General features: G+C 66.0%; 7 protein-coding genes across 7 annotated transcripts; 2 read left to right on the top strand and 5 right to left on the bottom strand.

Moving 5' to 3' along the window:
- Positions 1–5,824: 5,824 nt before the first annotated feature.
- EMIHUDRAFT_198574 (hypothetical protein) lies at positions 5,825–7,405 on the top strand (the record flags this gene model as incomplete). The annotated part of the gene is made up of 4 exons (XM_005759595.1): positions 5,825–6,579; positions 6,649–6,717; positions 7,215–7,241; positions 7,312–7,405. The coding sequence occupies 4 exons, from the start codon at positions 5,825–5,827 to the stop codon at positions 7,403–7,405; spliced, it is 945 nt and encodes a 314-aa protein (XP_005759652.1).
- Positions 7,406–11,643: 4,238 nt separating this feature from the next.
- On the top strand, positions 11,644–14,197 carry EMIHUDRAFT_461883 (hypothetical protein; the record flags this gene model as incomplete). The annotated part of the gene is made up of 6 exons (XM_005759594.1): positions 11,644–11,971; positions 12,762–12,869; positions 13,248–13,335; positions 13,581–13,669; positions 13,750–13,850; positions 13,921–14,197. 6 exons carry the CDS (start codon positions 11,644–11,646, stop codon positions 14,107–14,109), a joined length of 903 nt encoding a protein of 300 aa, XP_005759651.1. The 3' UTR covers positions 14,110–14,197.
- On the bottom strand, positions 14,198–15,166 carry EMIHUDRAFT_461882 (hypothetical protein; the record flags this gene model as incomplete). Its single annotated transcript, XM_005759593.1, has 2 exons — positions 14,198–14,649; positions 14,681–15,166. 2 exons carry the CDS (start codon positions 15,164–15,166, stop codon positions 14,569–14,571), a joined length of 567 nt encoding a protein of 188 aa, XP_005759650.1. The 3' UTR covers positions 14,198–14,568.
- A 1,644-nt stretch (positions 15,167–16,810) lies between these two features.
- Arf5-1 (ADP-ribosylation factor) lies at positions 16,811–18,098 on the bottom strand (the record flags this gene model as incomplete). The annotated part of the gene is made up of 4 exons (XM_005759727.1): positions 16,811–17,086; positions 17,195–17,320; positions 17,515–17,738; positions 17,804–18,098. The coding sequence occupies 4 exons, from the start codon at positions 18,096–18,098 to the stop codon at positions 17,003–17,005; spliced, it is 729 nt and encodes a 242-aa protein (XP_005759784.1). The 3' UTR covers positions 16,811–17,002.
- A 320-nt stretch (positions 18,099–18,418) lies between these two features.
- On the bottom strand, positions 18,419–18,781 carry EMIHUDRAFT_198567 (hypothetical protein; the record flags this gene model as incomplete). Its single annotated transcript, XM_005759592.1, has 1 exon — positions 18,419–18,781. One exon carries the CDS (start codon positions 18,779–18,781, stop codon positions 18,419–18,421), a length of 363 nt encoding a protein of 120 aa, XP_005759649.1.
- Positions 18,782–20,935: 2,154 nt separating this feature from the next.
- On the bottom strand, positions 20,936–22,019 carry EMIHUDRAFT_198565 (hypothetical protein; the record flags this gene model as incomplete). Its single annotated transcript, XM_005759591.1, has 2 exons — positions 20,936–20,971; positions 21,348–22,019. The coding sequence occupies 2 exons, from the start codon at positions 22,017–22,019 to the stop codon at positions 20,936–20,938; spliced, it is 708 nt and encodes a 235-aa protein (XP_005759648.1).
- Positions 22,020–22,539: 520 nt separating this feature from the next.
- Positions 22,540–23,872, bottom strand: EMIHUDRAFT_198564 (Hypothetical protein; the record flags this gene model as incomplete). Its single annotated transcript, XM_005759590.1, has 3 exons — positions 22,540–22,752; positions 23,126–23,200; positions 23,273–23,872. 3 exons carry the CDS (start codon positions 23,870–23,872, stop codon positions 22,540–22,542), a joined length of 888 nt encoding a protein of 295 aa, XP_005759647.1.
- Between the last annotated feature and the right edge of the window lie 7 nt (positions 23,873–23,879).

Below are 23,879 nucleotides of genomic sequence, written 5' to 3'. Positions count from 1 at the left end.
TAAGTCGACCGCCGCCTACCAGCCGGCCTTCCTGGGGGGCTCGCCCCCCCCCGGCCCGGCGGCAGTGGGCCGCTCCTCGCCTTGTGGGCTGGAAGGATATACGGCCGGAACGTGCAGTGCTCCGCCAACTCCTTCTCCTCGCGCGTGAGCTCATCCCGTGAATCCTTGCGCCTGCAGCGTGCCGCTGCCGCCCGGCTGCCCTCGCCCCCCTCGCCATGCGGCCTCTCGCACAGCAATGGCCGGAAGGGGCACTCCTCGGCCTGAGCGCGCGCGACCGCCTCCGCCCGCTCATGCCGCCGCCGCTCTAGCTCTGTCTGCTCCAAGTAGAGCGCCTCATGGAGAGGAGCGCCGGCTGGCCTGCGGCTGGCGGCGAGCGCGCGGCTGCGCTCCGACACGTGCGGCGTGAAGGACGACTTCGCGTCTGCGTCGACTACCCTCGCCCCCGACGCCTCGGCGGCCGCTCCTTCGCGCGGCGCGCGGAGCAAAAACTCGCGCGGCCCGGCCGGCGGCGTCGCTGCGAGCGCCGCCTCGACCAGCTCGACGAACTGGGACTGGTGGAGCTGCTCACTCTCGTGCAGCGCCGGCTCGATCGCGGCTACCACCTCGGCGGGCAATTGGCTCAGCGTCTCACGCAGCGCAGCTGTGGAGGCGGCGGCGCCCTCGCCGCCGCCGGCGAGCGTATCGAAGAGACGCCTCAGCGCTGCCCGCCGCGCGCGCGCTACGATCGCTTCGGAACGGCGGGAGAGGAGCGTGACGGTGCCGCGCTCATCGCCAAACGAGTCGCTGCTGCCGTTGCATGCGTGGCCTGTGGAACGCGGCGCGGACATTGGACGCGCGTGTTGCGGAGAGGGGATTTGGTGAGCGTGTATTGGCTGGAGGTTCTAGAGGCGGCTCGGCACCTTGCCGCCACGCCTTGTATAGAGCGAGGCCGGCGTGCGTCACCTCGTCGCCTCCGCGGGAACGTGCGGCGCCGTCAGTGGGGCCGCGCCCCACGCGCGGGGTGAAGAGTGGCTGCCCATCTTCTGGGTCGATCGGGCGCTGCAAGTACTCGCGCAACTCGCTCACCTCCTTTTCGCGCGCCTCTTGCGCACGAGCGAGCCGCTCGACCGACGCCTGCACTGCCGATTGGGGCACTCCGCCCGTAGGCGCGCGTGCGCCGCGAGCGAGCTCGCGTGCCTCACGAGCGCAGCGCTCCTAGGGATGGAGGCGAGGGACGGAAGGGAAGGGTGGCATCAGCCTCGGGATGGAGCGGGGATGGGCTGAGGGCAAAAGGCCAGCGGGCTCTCGCATCGCGCACTTCGTGCTCCTCGAGCCGGCGCTGCCGATGAGCCGCGTCCTCGTGCAGCGACTCGTGGATCGGCCGCCGCCCACCGTCGGCATCGAGGCGCGGGGCCCCACGGTAGCCGCTGCGCGACGCGGACACGGCGCGAGCCGCGCGTTGGCTGGCGGCGAGCAGGCGGGTGCGCTCCGAGAGGCGTGGCGCAAATGTCTCCTCTCGCGCCCGCTCCTCCTCGAGCGCTTGGGCGAGGCGCGCATGCGCAACCTCCCGCCGGCGCGCCTCGCTGTGCTGCCGCTCCTCCCACGGCTCGGCGCTACGTGGCAAGCCGGCGGCCCTGCGGCGCGTCGCCTCCCCCACCACCTGAGGACGGAACGTCGCCTCCGGGTCGTGCTCCGCCTCGCGCGCCGCCTCGGCGGCTGCCGCGAGCCGCCTCTCCCTCTGCCGCTCGCCATGCTGGTAGAGACGCTCCGCCGCCGCCTCGGCGCTCTCACGAGCCCGCTCGGCCGACGGCGCACGAGCGGCCGTGCGCGCCGTACTGGTCGCGCTGGCCAAGCTCCGCCCGAGCTGCCACTGCCGATGCTGCTGCCGACGCGGCGCCTCGGCATGCAACCTCGTGTAGACGGACTCCTCGCTCGGACGGCGGCGCGCGGCGAGGCGCCGGCTCGTCTGCGAGATGTAGGGCGCGCTCCGCTCGTGTGCCCGCCGCTGCGCCTCCTGCTCGCGGCTCGCCCGCTCCCTCGACCGGACCGGGTCGCCGCGCCACCCGAGGGCCTGCTGCAGCAGCGACTCTGCGCCTCCGCCGGCACCGCCGCTCTCTGCCTCTCGATGCGGGATGGGATCCAGCGGCGTGCTGGGTGCCGGCGACGCGGTCGGCTTCCGTCGCCGCCCCGCACTGCTCGCCCGGCGCTGGCGCGGATGGGCCGGCAGGAGGCCACGCTGCCCACCCGCCCGCCGCGTTGCCTCGTCGTCCGAGAACGCGGCGCCTCGCGAGATTGCGTGCGCTGCTTGCGCCGCCGCTGCTGTCGCAGCCTCGGCTGCACTCAGCGCTTCCTCCGCGCGCGCTAGCCGCGCTGCAGACGCCTCCCCCTGGCTGCGAATCGCCGCCTCGTACTCCTCCTCGCCCCTGAGAGTGCCTGCCCCCGTCCATTGCCCGCGCTGGCTTCGCGGTGACCGCTCGACCAGCTCTAGCCGCCCGTCCACGTCAATGAGGAGCGCGTCCAGCCCCTCGCGCCGCTCGAAGGGCCTCCCGTCAAGCAACCCATCCGCAGGATGCCTTTGTGAGCAGCCCTCCTCCTCAAGCTCCTCCTCACCCTCCTCCGTCCCGAACGACCCTTGGCTCTCCTCCTCGGCCAGCGACGTCGGCGATTCCTCTGCCGCCTTCTCGCCGCCAGATGCCTCCGCAAGGCCGGCAATCTCACTAGCATCCGCATCGCCCGCTGTGGCCTCGCCCACCGTCCCCATCCTCTCCTTGAGCGCGGCTAGCAGGCCGCGGGAGAGGTGCTGTGCGAGACTGTCGGCCGCGCCGGGCGCCAAACCGTGCGCGGCACAAAAGTCATTCGCCAGCGCGGCCGGCTGGTCCCCCGCGCGCGCGAGCAGCTCTGCCGAGCGGCCGCCGCCTAGATCGACTCGCAAGCGCAGCAGTACGTCGCCAGGAGAGAGTGTGGCGGCGGCCCCGGTGTGCGCCGGGGAGCGCGGCCGAGGCGGCGGCGTCGGCGGCCTTGGCAGCGGCTGTGGTAAAGGCTGCGCCAGCCGCTGTGGCAGCGGCTGTGGTGGTGGCGGCGGCGGCGGCGGAGGCTGTGGCGAAAGTGGAGGCTGCGGTGACGGCGGTTGCGACACCGGTTGTGGCGGCGGCGGCGGCGATGGTGGTGGCAGCGAAACAGGCTGCAACGGAGGTGGTAGAGATGGTGCCGAGAATGGTCGTTCGGTATCGTGGGCATCGCCAGGTGCATCACCCATTATAGAGGCGGTTGGCGGCGTGCGTTGTGGTCCCTGCAGCTGAGGCTCGGTGGGTGGCAGCGGCGTCGCGAACTCCGCAGCCGCTCTAGCAGCTGCCTCGGCGCGCTGGACCGCAGCTCTCGCCTCGTCAGCTATGGCAGCGACGTGATCGAGTGACAGCCCTGGGATTCCCTTGAGCGGCAGCCTTGGGATGGTGCCCGTGCCGATGCCTTGCCGCAGCTTCCGCTCGGCCGCTGCGATACGCAGCACGACGCCGGCGTCGTCCCAAGCGCAAGACATATAGCTGGCCGCGTATCTGCCCCCGGAGCGCGGCGTTTGCGCGTTACGTTCCTCTTCTAGGTCCAGAGAGAGAGAGAGAGAGAGAGAGAGAGAGAGAGAGAGAGAGAGAGAGAGAGAGAGAGAGAGAGAGAGAGAGAGAGATTTAGCAATACCAAACAACTCTAACACTCACACGTCATTTGGGGCCTGGATGGAGCCCTGTTCACGCGCGCGCGAGACGTGCAGACAGAGTTGCCAGGTGAGAGCGAATGGCGCGGTTCACGCCTCGCACAACAGAGAGAGAGATGCGCTCTGCATGGTGGGACATAAAAGAGAGCGTGTACTTGGGGCACTTGGAGCACTTGGAGTGCAGTTATCAACCTCACATCCAGGGCCGGGGAGCTCAGAAGCGCACCCAGCGGGCCGGATGATCGGGATCGGGTTACGGGCTAGAGAGCCCTAGCCCCGGGGGTGCGCGTTCGCAGGGCAAGGGCCTTAAAGTAAACACATTGGGATCTTTTTTTAGCAAAGGCCAGTGACGGAACTGGACAATTAGAGAACCGAAATGAGGAAGCTCGCCTTCGTCGTCTTCGTGGATCGCGTCACACCAATCCTCGCTACCCAACGCGGCCAAAGGATAAAGAAAGAAAGAAAGAAAACAGACAACCCAAGGGAGGGATGGGAGGACGGCACGCCGCCACCACACAGGGATTTTAAGGCCAAAAGGATATCCACCTCGAGAACCCCGACAAGAATTTTTTTCGTTCCTGCCGTAACACGATTTCATTACGATGTTCGCCCTCAGCCTCGCCTCCGTCATTGCCTCCGTCGCAGCAGCAAAGGCCAAGGTGGAAGAAGCCGCCGGCTCGCCCATCCTGGACGCGCTGCAGGCGATGGCCACCGACATCTACCAGTCCACTCTGGGCCTCGCCCAGGACGTGGCCGGGCTCACGCTCGCCGCGCCCCGCTTCAGGCCGCACCTCGGCTGCACCTCGGCTGCACCTCGGCTGCACCTCGGCTGCACCTCGGCTGCACCAGGACGTGGCCGGGCTCACGCTCGCCCCGCCCCGCTTCAGCGTCGACGTCTACATGTGGGCGGTCGCGCACGTCCGCTCGGCGCCCACGCTGGCGGTCAAGGTCTACAACGGCGACGACTCGACGATGAACGACTTCACCAGCTTTGCGGTCTACGCGGCCGGCGTTATCTTTTGCGTGTATGTGGGCGTGGTCGCGCTCAACCTCGTGCTGGTTCTCTTCACCTCGGTCAAGGACTACTTCCAGGGCTACCTCGTCCTGCCGACCAAGATCCCGATCATCAACCAGAAGCTCCCCGAGCTGCTCATGGCGCTGCGCGACGACCTGCAGGTGGAGGTGTTTGATCGCGTTCGCACCTTCAAGTGCGACAAGTGGATCATCCCGCTCGAGGGCCAGACCGGCAAGCCCAGCCTCAAGGGCGCGGTCGCGTCACTGGCGATGGCCATGTCGGCCTGCATGATGCTCTCGTGCGCCGCGCGAGCGAGCATACGCCTCCCTCCCCCGCCGTCCCTCCCCTCACCCCGCCCTGTTAACCCCCTTCGCAGGTGCGCCCCCGCCATCCACGCGCTCGTCAAGAGCGGCGCCGACAAGGCGGGCGCCGAGGCCATCGCCTACACCGTCGGGACAGCCCTCGGCCTCCAGTACCTCGCCAAGCAAGCCGCCTGAAGGGCCGCGGACAGGGCCTCGCCCAGCAAGGAGTCGCCCGAGCAGGTCCCGGCGCGGGCGACGAGAGCATATACGAGTGTGCCATGAGCCTCCCTCTACAGCATGCCATGAGCCTCCCCACTGACGTACGGTAGCAGCATAGGTAACAGCATCAGCATGTGAGCATGTCCATGTGTGCGAAGGTGTGTTTCTGTCGGTTTCGTGGACGGCGCGCACACCCGCGCCATATACACTCGGTACGGTATCGAACGTGGTTTTTCTTTTCTTTGCCGTTGCGCCCACCCTGGGTACCCTCTCCGAGGACCCGTTTGGGGTCTCGCCCCCCGTACCACACGCCTTGACACAGTAGGGATCCTAGAGTGTGTATCGCGCGCCTTGCGGGGGGGGCGCGGAAAAGAGGAACCACCTCTTAGCGCCATCGCCATGGTGCTGCAAGCAGCGCCGGGCGACGACGACCTACCGCTTCCGGCCCCCCTCGGCACACCTCCGCTGCTCAATGAGTGCATCCCCCCCCCCCCATCAACAACGGCGAGGTCCCCCCCCCCTCGCCCCTCCTGGGGTCGGCCGGCGCGAAACCTCCAAGTCCGCGGCCGGCCGTGAAGCGGGTGGCTGTGGGTACGGCGCGACGCGATGTCGACGCTCGTAGCAGACGCCGATCCAGCGGCGGTGCAGTCGGTGACGACGGCTGGAATCCGCGTCGTCGCGCCGCGGTGGGTGGGTGTGTCGCTGCCGATCGGCCGCAAGCTCTTCTCTGGCGGGAAGCTGCCGCAGGGAGAAGTGGACGTGACCATCGGGCGCGGGTTGCTCTTGCTCGGCTCCTTTGAGGATGCGAGGGGCGCGGACGCTGGCGTCCACAGGAGGATTGCGCTGCCATCGTACCAGTGGTGGATCCATCAGCTGGAGTCGGGCCGGCTCCCTGGCGTCGCCGCAAGCGACAAGGTCGGCCCCGACACGGTGCTTGTCGGCCGCTTCCACTACCACGAGCAATCGATCGCGGCACAGCCGCCTCTCGAGATCGTGTTCGAGGACGAGCATTTTGTCGTAGTCAACAAGCCCGCCGGCGTCGATGTGCTCGCCAACCCGGACGCAGGGCGCGTGGCCAACTCGCTGACCGGGCTGCTCGCCGAGCACTTCTGCGCAGGCGGCGGCGGCGCAGCCTCCCCGCTGCCGCCGCTTCCGAAGCCGGCTCACCGGCTCGATGCGCCGGTGTCGGGTCTCGTGTGCTGCGGCCGCACCAGCGCCGACGTGAGGCGGCTGCAGCGGCATATCGCGGCGCGACGGGTGGAGAAGCGGTATCTGGCGCGCGTGCGCTGCGTAGGGGGCAGAGCCGCGTTCCCGCCGCTGCCTCTGACGATCGACGCCCCGCTCGCGTTTGATAGCGGCCGGTGCTTCGAGCTCATGTCGGGCGAGGCGAGGTATGAACCGCGTCTCCTCACAGCTTCTGCCGTGATCAGGTGCCTCGGCGCGGTCGTCGGGATAGGCGAGGGGAAGGAGGCGACGACCGTCGTCGAGGAGTGCTGGGGGTGGGTCGCCAGCGGCGGCGGCGGCGGGCGAAAAGGCGGCGGCGGCGACGAGACGGCGGTGGTCGTTCTGCGCATTGTCACGGGGCGCAAGCACCAGATCCGCTGCCATCTGCAGCACGCCGGCCTACCAATCGCGAACGACACGCGGTACGGCGGTGCGGAGGTGGGGCGCCGCCTCTGAGCCCTGCCACCGCAATCGGACCGTCTGACAGTGACCCCCCGCGACAGCACTTGGCAGTGGCTGCCAGCCCGGCATCTCTGACAGCCTCTCTCTGGGAGTCGGACGGCGACGTCTGGCATCGCTAGGTGCACGCGCCGCCCTCCGCCTTCGGCCTGCCTGTTCCACCGCCCGCCCTCGCGCGGCTGCTGCGCGCCGGTTTCGTCGCTGGGTGCGAGGCCTGCGCCTTTGCGCGCGATCTGCTCGCCGCTGCGGCCGAGGGGGGAGAGGCGGTGGGCGGTCCGAGGGTGTGCGGGGCGATCTGGCTGCACTCGTGGAGGTACGCGTTCCCGGAGCTCGGGCTGAGGTTCGAGGCGCCGACGCCGTCGTGGGCGAGGGTGGAGGGGGTGAGGGGGTCGGATGGGTCCGTCTTCAAGGACGGCGACGGCGCTGAGTGTGACCAGCATGGCGCTGGGCGAGCTTCCGCGCGCGGAGTTGCTGCGGGAGCCGACAGACAACCCGGAGAGGTAGGGAGTCGTCGATCGGGATGAACACGAGGGCGATGTGAATATACCGTGCGTGCGGCAGTCGCCAGTCGAGGTGGGCAGCACAAATTCTTTTTCGCGATGTCTGCCTCGCCAGCTCCCACCGCGGCGTGCCACGCGGACGCGGCGCCGGGGCCCTCTTGTGCACACGCCCGCTCCTGGTCCTGCACGCGCTCCGCAGCGCGGACCGAGCGTCGGAGAGCGGACCACCGGCGGACGCCTCGAACCCCCGCCCGTCCTCTCTCACTACGGAACGCCGACATCGCTCGCGTCCGGTGTCCAATCGAAAATTACGGCTTCTCGCAACGAAGAGACCGTGTTTAACATGACATCGGATTTCTCGCACTGAACACACAATAGCATTACGAGGACTATATCGAAGAGTCCCGTAGCGCTAGCAGCCGCTCGTTCAAACCATCATGTGGCTCATGATCTCCTGCTTGGTCTCTTTCACCTGGTGGTGACGTGGTAGGCGGCATAAGAGCCGGCGGCGGCGGGGGGCTGGGGTTGGGCGGCGATAGCGAGGGAGGCTGCGGCGCCAAGGGCGGCGGCGGCGGCGGCGGCGGGCGGGCGGGCGGGCGGGCGGGCGGGCGGGCGGGGGGGGGGGGGGGTAGCAGAGGCTGCTTACCTTGCCCTTCGAAAGTTGGAATTTGACCTTCTTCACCTGCTTCTGCCCGCCCTTCTTGGCCGCCTGCTTCTTCTTCGCGAGTTGCTGCGCCGCCTTAACGTCGAGGTGCGTCACGTCGTACCTGTGTACAGCACGCGGCAGTGAGGCGACGCGGCCGTGAAAGCGGCGTACCACGACTAAGCTCACGTGATGGTGCCAGACATGACCCCCGTGCTGCAGGCAAAGTTGTGAATGTTCCTGAAGGCGTGAAACTCGGACTTGAAGTTGAGGATCCCGCCATCTGTCATCTCGATGCCGTTCGTGCGCGTGATCATGCGCTGCGGGACGAACTTGGGGCCGAGGCTGAACTCGGAGTACTCGCAGAGGTTGGTGCCCATAATGGCCTCGCGCACCGCGTTGAGGTCGCTTTTGCAGAGGCAAAAGGAGAACTCCTGCAGCGAGTGGCTGCCGCGCTTGTCAGCCACGACCGCGACGAATTTGAAGTAGCCCTTGATCTCGTGTCGCTCGAAAGACATGTTGAAGATGTCACACCACTTGAGCATCTGTGATTTCCCACCGATGAAGTTCGGGTCGTCGATGCACAGCCCTCCCTTGAAGATCTTGAGCTTATCCGGGCACACGACCGGGCGGAGGTAGTGCCTCGTGAACTCGGTCGTGGCGCCCTCTGGAATCTGTGGAGGGGGAGGGGGAGGGAGAGGGAGAGGATTGGGGTTAGCGTTAGGGTTAGGCGAAGGTCCAGGTGACAGGGTGCCGGCAAGTCCAAAGTCGGCGCGTGCGTGTGGCGCGAGGGAGCGGGTGCGGGTGTTTTGCAGCAGGTGCGACGGGGTACCTGGATGGTCGCGAGGCCGCTGACGCCGAATGCGCTCCGCTGAATGCAAGGTGTGGAGGTTCCGCAACCCATTTTGGCGTGGTACGTAGAGGGTGCACGAGCAGCGGGCGCACAAAGGCGGCGGGCAGAAAAGCGGCGCCCGGCGACGAGGGTCCGACGAGCCCGTGGGCCCCCATGCGACCCTTTGTATTTTGAATCACCCCTGAGAAGTAAGAAGAAACAAAAAAACAGTTCATGGACACACGCCGGCACCGGAGCACCGTACCGTCCGGACGGTGCATTGACGGGTGGACGCTAGATAGGAGATAGATGATGACGCATGACGCGCCCTCACTGCCGCCCGCCACCCTCGCCCCCGCCTCCTCCTTCATCTCCCGAGACCCCGCCACCGCGCACCGCCACCAGTACCTCCGCCCTTCCCTCCTCCCTCGCCGCCTCCCTCGCCTCCTTCGCCTCCGCCACCGCCACCGCCACCGTCACCTTCGCGCTTCGCCGCCATCCCCGCCTCCACCCCCTCTCGCCCACCTCCATCACCGCCACCAGCACCCGCGGCTATAAAAGCAGCTATAGGTTTTAGGTGTGTTGTTGGCAAATCAAGACAAGAGAGAGAATCGTGATTTCTTGTTGGTCTTTAAAAATCTCTCTCTCAAGACACAGAGCTCACACAGGATCACAGCGGGAGGAAAGCGGCGAGTCGCAATTCCAGGGGTCGTTGTGGCGGGCTATAGGTGGGATGATTATGGGAGTCCCGTGCCCAGAAAGAAAGAAACCGACAGCCCGTGCCCAGAAAGAAAGAAAACAGACAGCTGCCAGTGTCGTGAGACGTAACGGCTATCTTTCGCGCGCAGTCCTGGACAGGACTCGAGACACCGATGGAGTTCACGCGGTACACCTCGACGGGGGGCGATCCACGGGGGGCGGTCCTTTCCGAAGACCGCGCAGCCGTCCTGGACCGATGGGTTGACCAGTTTTCCGCCGATTCTCTGCTGGACTCCGACGCCTCCGACGCTCTGCTGGATCTCCCCATCCAGGGCGTCACCGTTTTGTGCACTCATCTCGAGAAAGGTGGAGGTGTTAACGCGACGGAATTCCTCCAAGGGGTGGGTTGGTTCTTCACCTTTGGCCAAGTGCACGTCCGCCACTGGATCTCCCATTTTGCTCTTCGAGTATGGGCGAAGGCGGAGCATCCTACCACGGGCGAGGGCCTGTACATCAACTTTCGTATCGAGCGTGGGGCGAAAGGACAGAAGGGCAACGGCGGCAGCGGTGTGGAGTGCAAACGCGTCCTCAGTAAGAACGACGATGAACGTGAGGGCCGCTATTTCCACCACGACCAGTTTCCCGCCGGGAGGGTGACGCTACGCGACGTTGCCAGCTTTCTCAGGGAGCAGGAAGCGTATGGCTACAACTTCTTCGGCAAGAACTGCAAGCACTTCGCCTACGATTTCTTCCGCCACAGGCTGGGCGAGCGTCGGGAGTTTCCTGGTTTCTGTCAGGAGATCGAGCGGTCACTTCACGGTGCTTGAGGTGAAGGTGGTGAGGTAGTTTGGCGAAATTTGTAGGGTACTGATATTAGTGGTAGTGCTAATAGTTGGTGTCAGGCGGACAGTTTCCTCTAACTCGCGTTACATCACGTTTGTTTGATTTTCTCTGGCCCCCACCAATGTTTATTGGCCACTGAGACACAACGCATTGTGGTCTTCCGGTACCGCCAAGGCTCGAAACTTTGCATGCCTTGCCAACGCAACTTGAAGATGTGTTTGCGGAGATCATCGGAGGACCACACTGCGTCCGTAGCAGTGAGGGGCTGCTCAGCCATGCTTGCTGTCTCGCTGCCTGGTCGAGAAGTATACAAACTGACAGGCAATAAATAAATAAATAAATAAAACGGACACCTCTACTAGGAGATGGGTAAAAAGGAACAGGTCCCCGCCCTGCGGTCTTTGTGCATACTGACAGGCATCGAAGCTGGCAGGCGTTGTTTTAATACCCGGTTATAAAAAATGCGTGGGGTAGTGGAAGGGTCCAGCGCAGTAGCAAGTGGAAGGGTCCAGCGCAAGTTGCGCAGGATATGTGAGAGGTTTGCAAAATGGGCCCCCCCACCCCCCCACCCCCCCTTTTTCGTTCCACTTCAATTTGTGGAGAAGTGGAGACCGCGAGCTATGGTGGAGACGAGCCATGCTGGCTCGTCGCGGGCGGCGAGCTCGAAGACCCGCTCGGAGCTTCGCCCACCCCGGCGGGCCCGCCCGCACGCCCACGGCCGCAGACATGGAAGGCAATCATCTTGGCGTCTCTGGCGAGCGCTCACATGCCAAAAGACACCTCGCAGCGCGCGAGACGTGACCAAAGCAGCACGTCTCGGCACCGCGAGAGCAGCCGGTCGACGTCGGCACCAAGCGCGCGGCCGCCGGGCAGGGGCGCCGCGGCAGTAGAGAGCACTCCACCCACCATACCGTTTACACACACACGCATCACCGTTTTTGGAGGGAGTACCGTACTGGCGGGTCCGCACTCGAGTACCCGGGTAGTGACTGGACATTTCCCTCGCGGCAGGACGAGCGTGCAGGACGAGCGTGCGTGAGCGATGTGCCAGACGCTCTTGCTGTTGCACACCACATTCGCGATTTCATTTCCGGCCGCCGCTGGCCTGACCGCGCCGAAGCCACTGGCAACTGGACCGGCAACGGGCTCGCAGCCGCAGGCGGCGATCGGACGTGGCGGATTGGGCAGGGATGTGCTCACAGCGCCTTCCACACAGGCCACGGGAATGGCTGGAGATGTGCTCCGAGCACCCTCAACGCCAGCTAGGCCGCTCTTGCTCATCGGCGGCGCCGGCGCGATCGCGCTTGCGCTCCTTGTCGCTCCGCCCGCCTTTGGTTCCGTCGACACGACCGCTGTGGCGGCTGCAGCCTCGGAGGCTGCGCCGGCGTACGGCGACGTGTGGGAGAAGGCTGCGAAGCGGGCGCTCGGCGGCGGCGTGAGCGGAGCGCTCGCGAGCGTGGCGCAGGTGCTCACGCTCATGTGGCTCCGAACCGTCATGAACTACCAGTACGCGTCGGCAGAGCCGAAGATGCCGAACAGAGCCCTGCATTCTAGTGAGCGGACAACACGAAAGACGCCACTGAGTTTGGGTCTGGATGCGGCAGGCCGAGAGCATCTCCACGTCCGAGGCGCTGCGGCGCGTGTACGCCGAGGGCGGCGGCACGTTGGGCGGCGGCGTGAGGCGGCTGTACCGCGGCCTCCCCTTTGCGCTACTGCAGACGCCGCTCACTCGCTTCGGCGACACCACTGCCGGCAGCGGCCTGCTCCTCTCTCGCTATCACCACCGCGCATTCTTGGTCAGGCGACACCGCCGCTAACACCGGCGTCCTCCTGCTCCTGGCCGACCCGAGCGTCTTTGGCGGCGAGGTCTAGCCGAGATCTGGCCGAGATCTGGCCGAGGTCTGGCCGAGATCTGGCCGAGGTCTGGCCGAGATCTGGCCGAGGTCTGGCCGAGATCTGGTCGAGGTCTGGCCGAGATCGCGCAGAGAGGCAGGGCTCGGTCCCCAAGAAGCAGGACCCACCCGACCCAGCTGGAGCAGCGAGGCACACGGAAGAGCCGATCACGTGCGCTGCTGCTGTCCACCACTACACCCCCCCCCCTCTCTGCTCACGGGGGCCCTCCCCCATCCTCAGGGCCTCCAGGGCTCACACCCTCGCCCATCTAGACCAGCCCCGAGCGCGCACAGCTCTCTCTTCTCCCCGACACGAGCCTCCGGGACAGGCGCCACGGCGGCGCTGCCGGTCGCCGTGAGGACTGCGATCGCGTCGGGCGCGGCGTGGGCTCTGCAGGATCGGCCCGACGAGACGGGAGCCGAGCTCACCCGAGATGACCCGCGAGGGTAGGCGCTGCGTCGGTCTGGAGGATCGGCCTCACTCCGGTCGACACGCTCAAGAGCACGCTGCAGGCGCGCGGCGGCGAGGCGGAGTCCGACCATCGCAAGTCGATAGGCGGTGGGCGACACGCGACACTTCCGAGACACGTCCGAGACGCGTCCGTGACATGTCGACGTGCAGGTGCGCGGCGAGGAGGCGTACGACCTGCTGCTCGCAAAGTTCCGCGCCGAGGGCGCCGGCGCCTCTTTCAGGGCCCGCCCTTCCAAGACCTCTCCAAGACAGGTCCTGGAACCTTCCTGTAGGCGCCGGCGTCTTGTTCCAGGGCGCGCGCACACCCCTTTCGCCCCACGCCCAGCGAGCCCCGCCCGCGCACACCCCGCACGCCACGTGTACGTGCACTCTGCGGCGCGCCACGCGGATATTGCCGCCTCGCGCGCGTCCGCGAGTCTCTCTCTCCGCTACGCAGACAGTCACTCGCAAATCGCCCCGGCACAGGTGCGCTCGCTTCGGCGGCCGCATCCTTCGTCGGCTCGTACCCATGGCAAGCTCCTAGATATGAGGAGATGTGGGGAGGTATGGGGAGGTATGGGGAGGCGTGGTGGCTCGTACCCATGGCAAGCTTCCCCCTCCAGCTGCGAGACAGACAGACAGACACACACACACACACACACACACACACACACACACACACACACACACACATACACACACACACACACACACACACACACACACACACACACACAGCCTCCCCCCCCCTCACCTGGGAGACCTCGCCCTCGCCCCTCTCCTCTCCCGATGCGAAGCACACTCCCCTGCTCCGGGCAGGTTCCTCACCTACAACGCGCTCGACGAGCGGCTGCCCGCCTCCCCCGAGGGCGAGGTCGCCTTGCGCCTCTGCCGCTCCGCGCTGCTCGGTGCCGCTACCCCCCCCCCCCCCCCGGTGCGTCTCGGACGGCGCCTGGTTCATGACCAGCGACAACGCATGGGCGGGTAGGCGTCGCCGCCTCGTGTGTGTCAGACTGCACCTCGAACTCTCTGCGCGTGCTCAAGACGCGCCGGCAGACGGCGGCCAACTCGACCTCGTACCTCGACGCGGCGCGTCGGAGACTCGTCGACGAGGACGGAGTCCGTCCCCTCTCTGAACCCTCTCGAACCCTTCTCGCAGGCGCGCGAGATCGTCGACGAGGACGGCTGGGCAGCGCTCTTCGTGCGCGGGCTGGGCACGCGGCTGCTGGTCAACGCGCTGCAGGCGGCACTCTTCACCGTCCTGTGGAAGACAATCGAAGACGTGCTCGTGAACGGAGGCGGCCCAGGCTGGCTCACATTCGCAGCAGCTGGAAGCCCCGGCCTGTAGAGCCGTGGGCCGACCACCATGATCCATGTAGCGCCGGTCCGGGCTGCGAAAACTTTTAGTTTTTATCCGCAGAGCGGAGAGAGAGGGAGAGAGCCCGTCCCGTCTGAGTACACGTACGCTCGGCTGCCGCAGCCACAACTCCTGAGACAATCGGCCACCATAAACCAGGCAGCGGCACCGCAAGCCCACGAAGCCGCGCACGCCCGTGCCCCGGGGCACGCGAGACCGGAGACGACCGCCCGGACAGCGGCAAACCGTGCGGTACGCGCTACGCACGCTCACATCCCGACTTTACAAGCTCTCCTGCGCGCTATACCGTCTTGCCCTCTCCCAGCGCCCACACGCGCATGCGGCTGTGAGCATTCTTTCTCTGGTGGTTCTCTGGGTCTTCTCTCCACAGTGTCTTCTCTTTTCTTATGAGATGGCGGCGTCCACCCCGGGTCGTCCTGCTTCCTCGCATCACCCGATCTGATAGCCGGCGAGCAAGCCGCCGGCGAGGCCGCCCGAGAACCCCGCGTGCTTCTGCGCAAACGGCGCGACCTAACGGCGCGGTATTGAGGGCGTGGGCCACGCGGTATTGGTGCGGTGCATGACGCCATTTGCTGTGTGGCGCGGCAAGCCGTGTGTGGCGTGAAAACGTGCAGTGTCGCGCCTTGGAGAGCGCCATCTTACCGTCGGCGGCGGTGATCTTGTCATCCCCGTCGATGTCGGCCAGCTTTAGGAAGCGTGGCAGCATCGCCGTCGCGTCCTCCACCGCGCCCTCCACCTTGGACTTGAAGTGGTCTAGCTGCTCGTCTTTGAGGTAGCCCTTGTAGTATGCACCGGCGGTTAGTATGCCCGCGGCGAAAACGGCCTTCGTCGCCATCGCCTGAACCTGCTTGCACGCAAACCCCGCTGCGAAGCCGCACCCGAACCCGACAGCAGCTTCGCCGCCCCGACCCTTTGTGATCTGGAGGGCACGCTGCAGCAGCTTTTCGGCCTTCCTCTCCACTGCAGTCTCCTCCGCCTCTGAGGCGAGGAGGCAGCCGCAGAGGAGCAGGACGCGCAGCAGGCGCATCCGACAGCGCGAAAATTCGGCCGATTCAAGAATTTACAACTACAACCTTCCATTCTTGCTCCCCGGCCCTGGATGTGCGGTTAATGACTGCAGTCCAAGTGCTCCAAGTGAAAACGACCTCGCCCTCAACCCGATGCCAATCATCCGGCCCGCTGGGTGTGCTTCTCAGCCCCCCGGCCCTGGATGTGCGGTTACCGACTGCACTCCGAGAACGCGGCGCAACCGGTACGCTGGGGGAGAGCCACTCACGCCCGGGCCGCCAGCGTCGCACCCTCCGCCAACACGGTAAATGGTGCGCAAACTTTTGGCGCGGCCGCAGCCAGACCAGGGGCGCGCCACCGGACTACCCAGACGCGGCCTCCGGCCCTGCGCGCCGCGCCGGCGGCCTCCCACGGAGACGGGGACCTGGGCTCAGAGGGTGAGGAGCATGGTCGCGGGCTTCTCTGGTAGTAGCCGATCCAGGCGTTGGAGAAGCGGGCCATCATCGCCCCGTCGACGACGCGTGGTCGGCCGACCAGCTCACCCGCTAGGGGAGGACGAGGGGCAGGTCTCGACGAGAGGGGTGGGGCCGTCGCCACCCCGTCCGTCGCGGGTTACGCGGCGTCGTAGTGTGGGGCGAGGGCGGGAGATTGCACCGCTCGCGTCTCCACGTCCCAGGAGCCCTCCTCTGGCGTGCCCCCTCTAGAGGAGGAGAGGGCGAGACGAGGAGAAGCAGAGGGGGGAGGGGGAGAGGGAGGGAGAGAGAGAGAGAGCAACCGGCCTGCACGATGGGGAAAAACCAAGCGAAAGGTTGGCTCCAAGAGCTAAAGGTCAACATCCTCTCCGGCTACGACAATGTGAACGTGAACTGGTCCTCACGGGGTTGACCCGTCTCCTCCAGATCGAGACACTTCATGAACGGCCGAGCAATAATTCTTTATCAATATTATTAATTAATGCTTTTTGCACGGCTGAGCCCCCCATCCCCTCCCCCGCGCCCATTCCCTGCCCTCTCCCGCCACGCGCCCCGTCCGAGCCCTCTCCGCTCTTGCACAACAGGAATTTTGACAATTAATCATCTCTCTCAAGTTATGGGCTTGCCCATCCCGGAGTGGTTCGAACCCACACAAACCCGGAAGGTGATGGACGCGTCGTGTGGTGATCTCAGGCCCAGTGAGGTAGTGCGCCTGACCACTCCTGATCATGCTGACCAAGCTCGCGCTCTTGTAGCTCGATCGGTCACACCGCCATCGCCGTCGGGGAGAAGGGGGACGACACTGCTTTGGCAGCGTGCACCTCGATCCTGTACCATGTTTGTTATGCCCCCCCCAAATGAACACACCAGTGTGCAGAGTGAGGGAGGGCGAGACGATCGAGGGGTCCCGTCGTACCATGCGGAATCGACCCTATCAAAGTGCTCAAGTGCTCAAGTAAGGGTAACGTCAGGGAGCCGGCAATTAATCGACGGGCGCCTCAAAAGAGTTTCCTGCGCGGGGGTCGGCGTAGAGCTAGAGGCCCAATGAGCGAGCAAGTACAGTGCAAGGCGCGAGGCGCGAGCCGCAAACCACGGAGCAAGTTCCACGGAGCAAAGATCTCTGGACGTGGACCACTCCCACTCTTCTCTGACTCTGCGGTAATCTGCCCCGTGCGCGCCAATGGAGTCGATATCTCGTGTGTCGTTTTAGACCACGAAGCACGAACGCGTAATCGCGGTGTTTATAGCGCGTGTGAACACGTACGTTATGTGGCGTCAGAGTCTGAGACAGCGACCGCTCAACGGCCGTCTCTCTGCGACGCCTCAATGCCGCCTGCAGGCTGAGCGACAAAAGCCGCATCCTCGAGCCCCGCGCGCTGACCTCATGTCCTCTCTTGCGCCGCGAGCTTCTTGGCGAGCCAGTCCAGCCCGTCGCTAATGCCGGCGCCGGTGGTGGCGGAGCACGCCTAGCAGTGAGGGGCGGCGCTGACGTCGCCGGCGCAGGAGGCGGCTGGGCGGAGAAGGCTCGCCGCTGGGTCGCACGGGGTGGGGGAGCGGGCGGGCGAGGAGAGCGCCTGGATGTACCAGCTGCGGTGCGGGATCGCACTCAGCTCGAGCGTGTCGGCTACCTGCTGCACCGACAGCGCCTGTGGCAGGTCCTGCTTGTTCGCAAAGACGAGCAGCAGCGCCTCCTTGAGCGCCTGTGCGCGCCGCGGCTCCGCAGCTCAGCCGCGAGACGCGCTCGCAGCAGGCGGTGTGCGGTGGCGGTGTGCGGCAGCGTGCGGCGGCGTGCGGCGGTGTGTCGCGGGGTGTAGTGGTGTTAGCGGGATCATCCCTTGGTATCGCGCCTCTGTGCGCGCGCTCGAGGCGCCCTCTACTAGCGCTATGCCGCCGCCTCCTCCCCGAGCAGCTTCCGCAGCTCCTCCTTCGCCTCAGCCAGCCGCTCCTCGTCGGACGAGTCGACAACAAAGATCAGTGCGTTGGCTCCGTCGTAGTAGTGAGACCACAGCGCGCGGATTTTGTCCTGCCCGCCCATGTCCATCACCATGAACTCGATGTTCTTGTAGGTGACGGTCTCGACGTTGACTCCAAGAGTCGGCGTCGTCGCCGCCAGCTCGCCTGAGGCACGCGGACTGTGAGGCGAGAGCGAGAAGCGGCAATCACGAGGCGAGGCGAGGGCGCACCCAGCTTGAGCTGGTAGAGGATGGTGGTCTTTCCGGCCGAGTCGAGTCCAAGCATCAGGATCTTGCAGTGCCGTCGGCCGAGCAGGATCGGGAGGAGCCGCGAGAGGGTGCTGCCTCCGCCCCGAAGCTGCAGCGCCGATCCCACCTGCGTCAGATCTGCCACGCCGGTTCGCGCGTCGCTGCCGCGCGAAGCACGGAGCACGCTCCCGCGACCCGCAGCTGCAATATCCGATGCGGCGACGGAGGAGGCCGAGAGCGCGACAAGCGCCACCACGGTTTTGGCAACGGCGAGCATTTTTCAAGAAGAATTCTCGAAGGTACAAGCCTCTCTCACAGCACACTGGCACGACAAGGGCGCGGACTGGCGCGGACTGGCACACACGCCGGCGCGGAGAATCTTGAAATACAAGGCCTTTATCACAGCACACTGGCACGACAAGTTCGCGCCATCGGCACGGGACTGGCGCACTGGCGGCACTAACACAGTAGTCAGTAGTCAGTAGAAGAAAATTCTCTCGTTGGCGTTCTTCGCGCCTTCCTATCTATCTATCTCCATCCTCGAGTGTGAAGACTTACCTCCCTTGGGTTGTTTTCTTACTTTCTTTGCAATGGAGGCTACCTCGTCTTGAGGGCACGGGCCCTGAGTATCACCCCGATGGCGAGTACCGCCACACCCGCCACGCGAATAGGCGTGAGGCCCGCGCCGGCGGGAGGGGGCGGCGTCAACGTCTGCCCCTTTGTGGGGCCAACCAAGCCTTGACCCTTGGGAAGGCCCAAGGTGTGCACCCCACCCAGCGACTCGACGAGCCCTTGCACCGTGCTGCCTAGGCCGCCGGTGCGACCCCGCGAGAGGACACGGAAGACAAACGTCGCTAGGAAGAGGGCGTCGGAATGCGTGTTGAAGGCGCGGCCCTTGAACGGGTCGCGGCCGGTGCTCGCGAGTGGCGTGAAGCTGGTCGGCCACTCCTGCTGCACCATCAGGATTTCGGGCGGCGTCGCCGGCGGCGGGGCCACGACGGAGTTGTGGGAAGGTAAGCACGACTCGTTTGAGGTAGGCTGGGTGGTCAGTGCACATGGGCGAGTAGCAGCACGTGGCTACGATTCGCACAGACTCGCCGCCCTCCCGCAATCTGAAGGCCCGAAGCGAAGCCGCTCTCTGCCAGCCTCGACGCACACATCATTCTGATAGTACGCGAGCAGGGTTGGGTCCGAATGCGACACCTTGGCCAGGGTGAGGGGATCGAGCCCGTTGCCGAAACGCGACAGCCAGGGCGCGACGACGTCGCGGGCGCATCGGGGGGGGGGCGCTGCGGTGTTAAGTTTATTTTTTGATTATGACACGCTTTTTTGCAATTTGTGCTCGCGGCCGTCGCGCGCTGTGCCCACCTCATGGAGATGTCCCACTTGCTAGCACTAGGTTCGACTGCAGCAAATCAGGATCTACAAACTGGTTGCAGCGACGTTTGGAACACGCCAGGTCATCTTGCGCGCTGCCCTCGGCTCCTGAAGGAGATGTGGCACCTCGCGACAACTCCGCTTGCGCGCTCTTCTTTGCAGAACGCAGTCGATGGTGCCACGAAAACCGACACACAAGTGGCTGCCTTGGCGTGCAGTGACGTCTGGAACTTGCCAGCGACAGACGCCAATGGCGACACCTACTCCTGCGGAGCTCGGATCGAGTGGAAGCAAACCATGGCTGGCGGAGCCCTGTCTCTCGCCGAGGCGAAGCAGTTCGTCGCGGACGAACTCCCCGCGTGTGGGCCGTGCGGTGCACAGGTCTCACCAACAAGCCCACCACCACCGACTAGCTGCGACGACGTCTGGTCTGTGCCAGCTACGGACTCCAATGGCGACACCTACTCCTGCGGAGCTCGGATCGAGTGGAAGCAAACCACGGCTGGCGGAGCCCTGTCTCTCGCCGAGGCGAAGCAGTTTGTCGCCGACGAGATCCCTGTCCCGTGTGGCCCTTGCGCACCCGTTCCCTCGCCCTCACCCTCGCCATCACCCTCGCCCTCGTTCTCACCACCGCCACCGCCCTCGCCCTCGCTCTCACCACCGCCACCGCCCTCGCCCTCGCCCTCACTACCGCCACCGCCCTCGCTGTCGCCCTCGCTGTCGCCCTCGCCGTCGCCACCGCCGCGGCCGGCACCAACACCAATCGCCTCGCCGGGATACGCCTGGTACTGCCGCCTCGATCAATCGGCGGCCTCGCACTACCCGAGCTGCGAGCTCTGCTTCGGCGAGCCGATATGCTGCAGCTTCCCTGCGAGGCCTAGCGAGACGCATGAGTCGGGCTCACGCTGCCTCGCATCGAGGACTGGGGCCAACGTCGATCCTGCGACGGACGAGCCGTATTGGGTGAGCGAGACGCTCTGCGGCCAGGAGCGGCCGCCGGCGTGCTCCGCGCCCCCACCTCCCGTCGGCCGCTGCGGCGTCAGCTCTTGCACGGCCACCGTTCTCGCCACCGTCGCCACCGCGCCGACCGAGAGCGCCACCTGTGGCGGTCGCATTGCTTGGGTGGAGGACGTCGAGGGGAAATCTGAGCCGTCCGCATGTCAGCAAGTGGCGGAGGAATTCCCAGAGGTCTGCGGCGGCTGCGCACCTTTCGGCCTGCCCCCGCTGCCGCCGTCGCCGCCCCCTGGGCTTGCGGTCCTCATGATGGGCAACTCGTACACGTACTACAATGGCGGCGTCAATGGCGTGCTACTTCAACTCCTCGCCGCCCTCGGCGACTCGCCCCGCGTGCAGGCGTTGACAAAGGGGGGCTCGAGTCTCAACTACCACTGGCAGGAGGTGTCTTCCCCGAGCTCCGGTCACCATGTGGCCCTGGCCAGTGGTTTTGACTTTGTGGTCCTGCAGGATCGGTCGGACATCCCGAGCAGGTGCTGCTACACGGATCAAGACGAAGACTTTGAGGCGTCGACCAGGGCGCTCGTTCAGCTCGACGCCGCGATCAAGGAGGCGGGAGCAACGACGGTCCTCTACCAGACGTGGGGCCGCCGCGGCAGCCTCAACCGTCCTCCGTACTTCCAGTCTTTTTTGCCAATGAATGACGCCGTGGAGGAGGGGTACAGGCGGTACGCGTCGCTCATAACGACCGACGGCCGCGCGCCAATCATTGCACCCGTGGGGTCAGCCTTTGAGCTCGTGTATGGCGCCGACCGCGATCTGAGGGGGGTGGCGGAGAAGGTGGAGGAGGGCTGCTCGGGGGTGGTGGCGACGGAGGAGGTGGCAGGGGCGGTGGGGGCGAGGGCGGGAATGGTGGAGACGGAGGTGGCGAGGGAGGCGGAGACGGCGGCGGAGACGGCGGCGGTGAAGGGGGGGGAGGGCTCGGCGGTGGGGGTGACGATGGTGGCGATGGTGGCGGAAACGGCGGCGATGGTGACGATGGTGGCGGCGAGGGCGGCGAGGGCGGCGTGGGCGGTGCGGGCGGTGCGGGTGGCGAGGGCGGCGGCGTGGGTGGCGGCGAGGGTGGCGGCGGCGAGGGCGGCGGCGGCGAGGGCGGCGGTAGCGAGGGCGGTGTCTTGCCATTGTAGTCGAGCACCCGGCCGTTGGCCTTCTTGGCCATCTCCTCCTTGTCGGCGACCACGCCCCACGACGTGACGCCGATGCACGGCACCTCGACCGAGGACTCTTGCAGCATCCGGCCCACCATCTCCATCACGCCCGCGTTAGTGCCGCCCGTCATGATCCACGCGTTGGTCGTGCGAGCCGCGGACAGCAGCCCGCGCCGAAAGACAAGCTTCTGCTTGTCGGTCATGTTGAGGGATCCAGCGCCGCCCGTGACCGAGATGAGGGCGGACGGCGGCGGCAGCTGCCAGATGGACTGCTCGCCGCACACGAGCTCGCGAAGAGCACTGGTGGCGGCAATTTCGAGCGCCTTTCCCAGCAGCTGGCCGTCCGGAGACGACTGTGCGGGCGGCATCGCCGTCAGGTGCGCCAGCTTCTCCCGCAGCTCCTGCGCGGAGAATCTCGGGTAGAAGCGCCTCGAAAGGTTGCTGATCTGCTCGCTCGACAGGCTCGCAAGCCGGTCGACCATGGCCTGCCGCTCGGCAGACCTGGTGTTGAGATCAATCTTTACCCATCGCGCAGGCATCCGCTTGCTCGACGGAAAGCGCAGCGTCCCAACCTTGCTGAACGGGAGCTTCCGCGCCTCCTTCCTGCGGCGCATGGAGCTGGACAACGGATCGGCGTCTTGCTGCGGGTCCTCGGACATCGTGGACCTGTCGCTTGCCCGTTGTAACGCTTCGAGGTCATCCGCAAACGGGCGCCCCCCTCCGTGTATGGGCGAACGGCGACGTTTTTCTTGTGTGAGAGAGGAGGGAGTTTACAAGATTTCTTGCATTTTCTTCTCTGTGTTGGTGTTAGGTTAGGCACCGCCGGCCGGTCCTTTCCTAGGGCTAAAGCCGTAGCGCGTAGGCGCTGTGCCATGTGAACACCTACAGCTACACAAGTACACTCGTGTCCGAGTCGGTTGTCCTTCTTTGCGCTGTGCGATTTGTACCCGGTTCCGATTGCAGCCGGGTTTTGTAAGGCGAAGGCCGAAGGGCGATCGCTTTTTTACGCGACGTGCTCACCACACAAAGACACATACATAGACATACCACATACTCGTAACGTGCACAACAACAACATGCACATGCACATGCACATGTGCATGCAGCATGTGCATGCACAACATGCACATGTGCATGCACATGTGATCCGGCTGGGCCTTGGGCTCTCCCGTGTACGTGTCAACCAGCATTGTTGCGCTTGCTTCGCTTGCCGTGCGCCACGCCACACCGCTCCTTCCCAAAAGGCCGGTAGCCGGCGGCCTTGGCCTTGGCGCCGAAGAGGTGCCACATGTCGCACACCAGCCCGCTGCTCGCATACGCGGACGCCGCCGAGGCCAGCTGCGGGCTCCCGTCGCGCTGATGCCGCCCGCGGTGCACGCGCGGGTCGTCCGCCTGTAGTACACCAAAGCCCCGACTGGAGTGCCCTGCGCCGCCTGCCTGCCCCTCGCGTGCACGCCAGGGCTACGAGTGCAGTGAATACGGCTGCAGCACAGCGGAATGCCGCCGAAATCGGGTGGGCCCTCCTCGAGTGCTAGCTGGAATGCACGCAAGTGCTTCAGCATCTAGGGCCGCATGCGAGCGAGAAAGCGCAGGCGATGCGGCCAGGAGGCGGGCTCGTCTTCGGCGCGAGTGGAGGCTCGGAGCGCCGCTGCTGCCCCTGCCCGTGCTGCCCTCCCCGCTGCTGCTGCTGCTGCCGCTGCTGACGCTGCTCGTGCCGTTGGCTGTCCGGCGGCGGCTGCTCCTCGCTCCGCTCCCCTCGCAGCACAAACTCGACCAGCCGCGCGAGCGCGCCGAGCCGGCCGCGCGGCTCGAGCAGGTTTTCGTACGCCAGCCTGTGCACCTGCACACAGCTGCACGAGTGAGCAGGCCTCTTCACAGCTCCAGCGGCGCCCTCCTCACAGCTCCGCGGCACCCGCAGGCCGAGCGCGGCCGCCTTGCGGTAGTGGTACCACATGTGCCGCCATGCGCGCGCCTGGTGCAGCGCGAAGGTCGAAAAGTGGGTCGCGTTGAAGCACGCAGCTGGTAGACCGCCCGAGTGCAGGTGCTGCGAGCGGAGCGCGGCGCGGCACGAGGACGTGGCCACGACAGGCGCCCGGCCGACGCCCTCCGCGTAGGCGAGCGCCCGCTTGTACTCGGCCCAGATGGAGGCGTACGGGTCACGCGTGAGCATCACGAGCGCGTCAAAGCGGAGCGGGGCGCACTTGAGGTAGGCGGGCTTCCGCGTCACGTTGAGCCGGAAGCCCGGCTCGCCTGGCGTGCGCACAAAGTCGTGAAAGTCGACGTTGGTCGGGTGCGCCTTGACCGCGAGCGCGCGCGAGTCGCAAGTGCCCTCCCCCGGCAGCAGCGGAAGCAGCGAGACGTCCGAGTAGACGGAGCCCGTGTAGGTGCCCGTGGCAAAGTCGAGCAGCAGCCGCAGCCAGGTGTTTCCCGAGCCCGGAAACGTCCACAGGAGCGGCGGCAGCGCGCCCGACCCCGGCTGCCGAAACTGGCGGTGGACTCGGGGGCAGGTCATGACGTGG

The sequence above is a fragment of the Emiliania huxleyi genome (genome assembly GCF_000372725.1).
Source record: "Emiliania huxleyi CCMP1516 unplaced genomic scaffold EMIHUscaffold_8, whole genome shotgun sequence".
In the NCBI taxonomy this organism is placed as follows: domain Eukaryota; phylum Haptophyta; order Isochrysidales; family Noelaerhabdaceae; genus Emiliania; species Emiliania huxleyi.
This window is presented reverse-complemented; position numbering and strand designations above follow the sequence as displayed.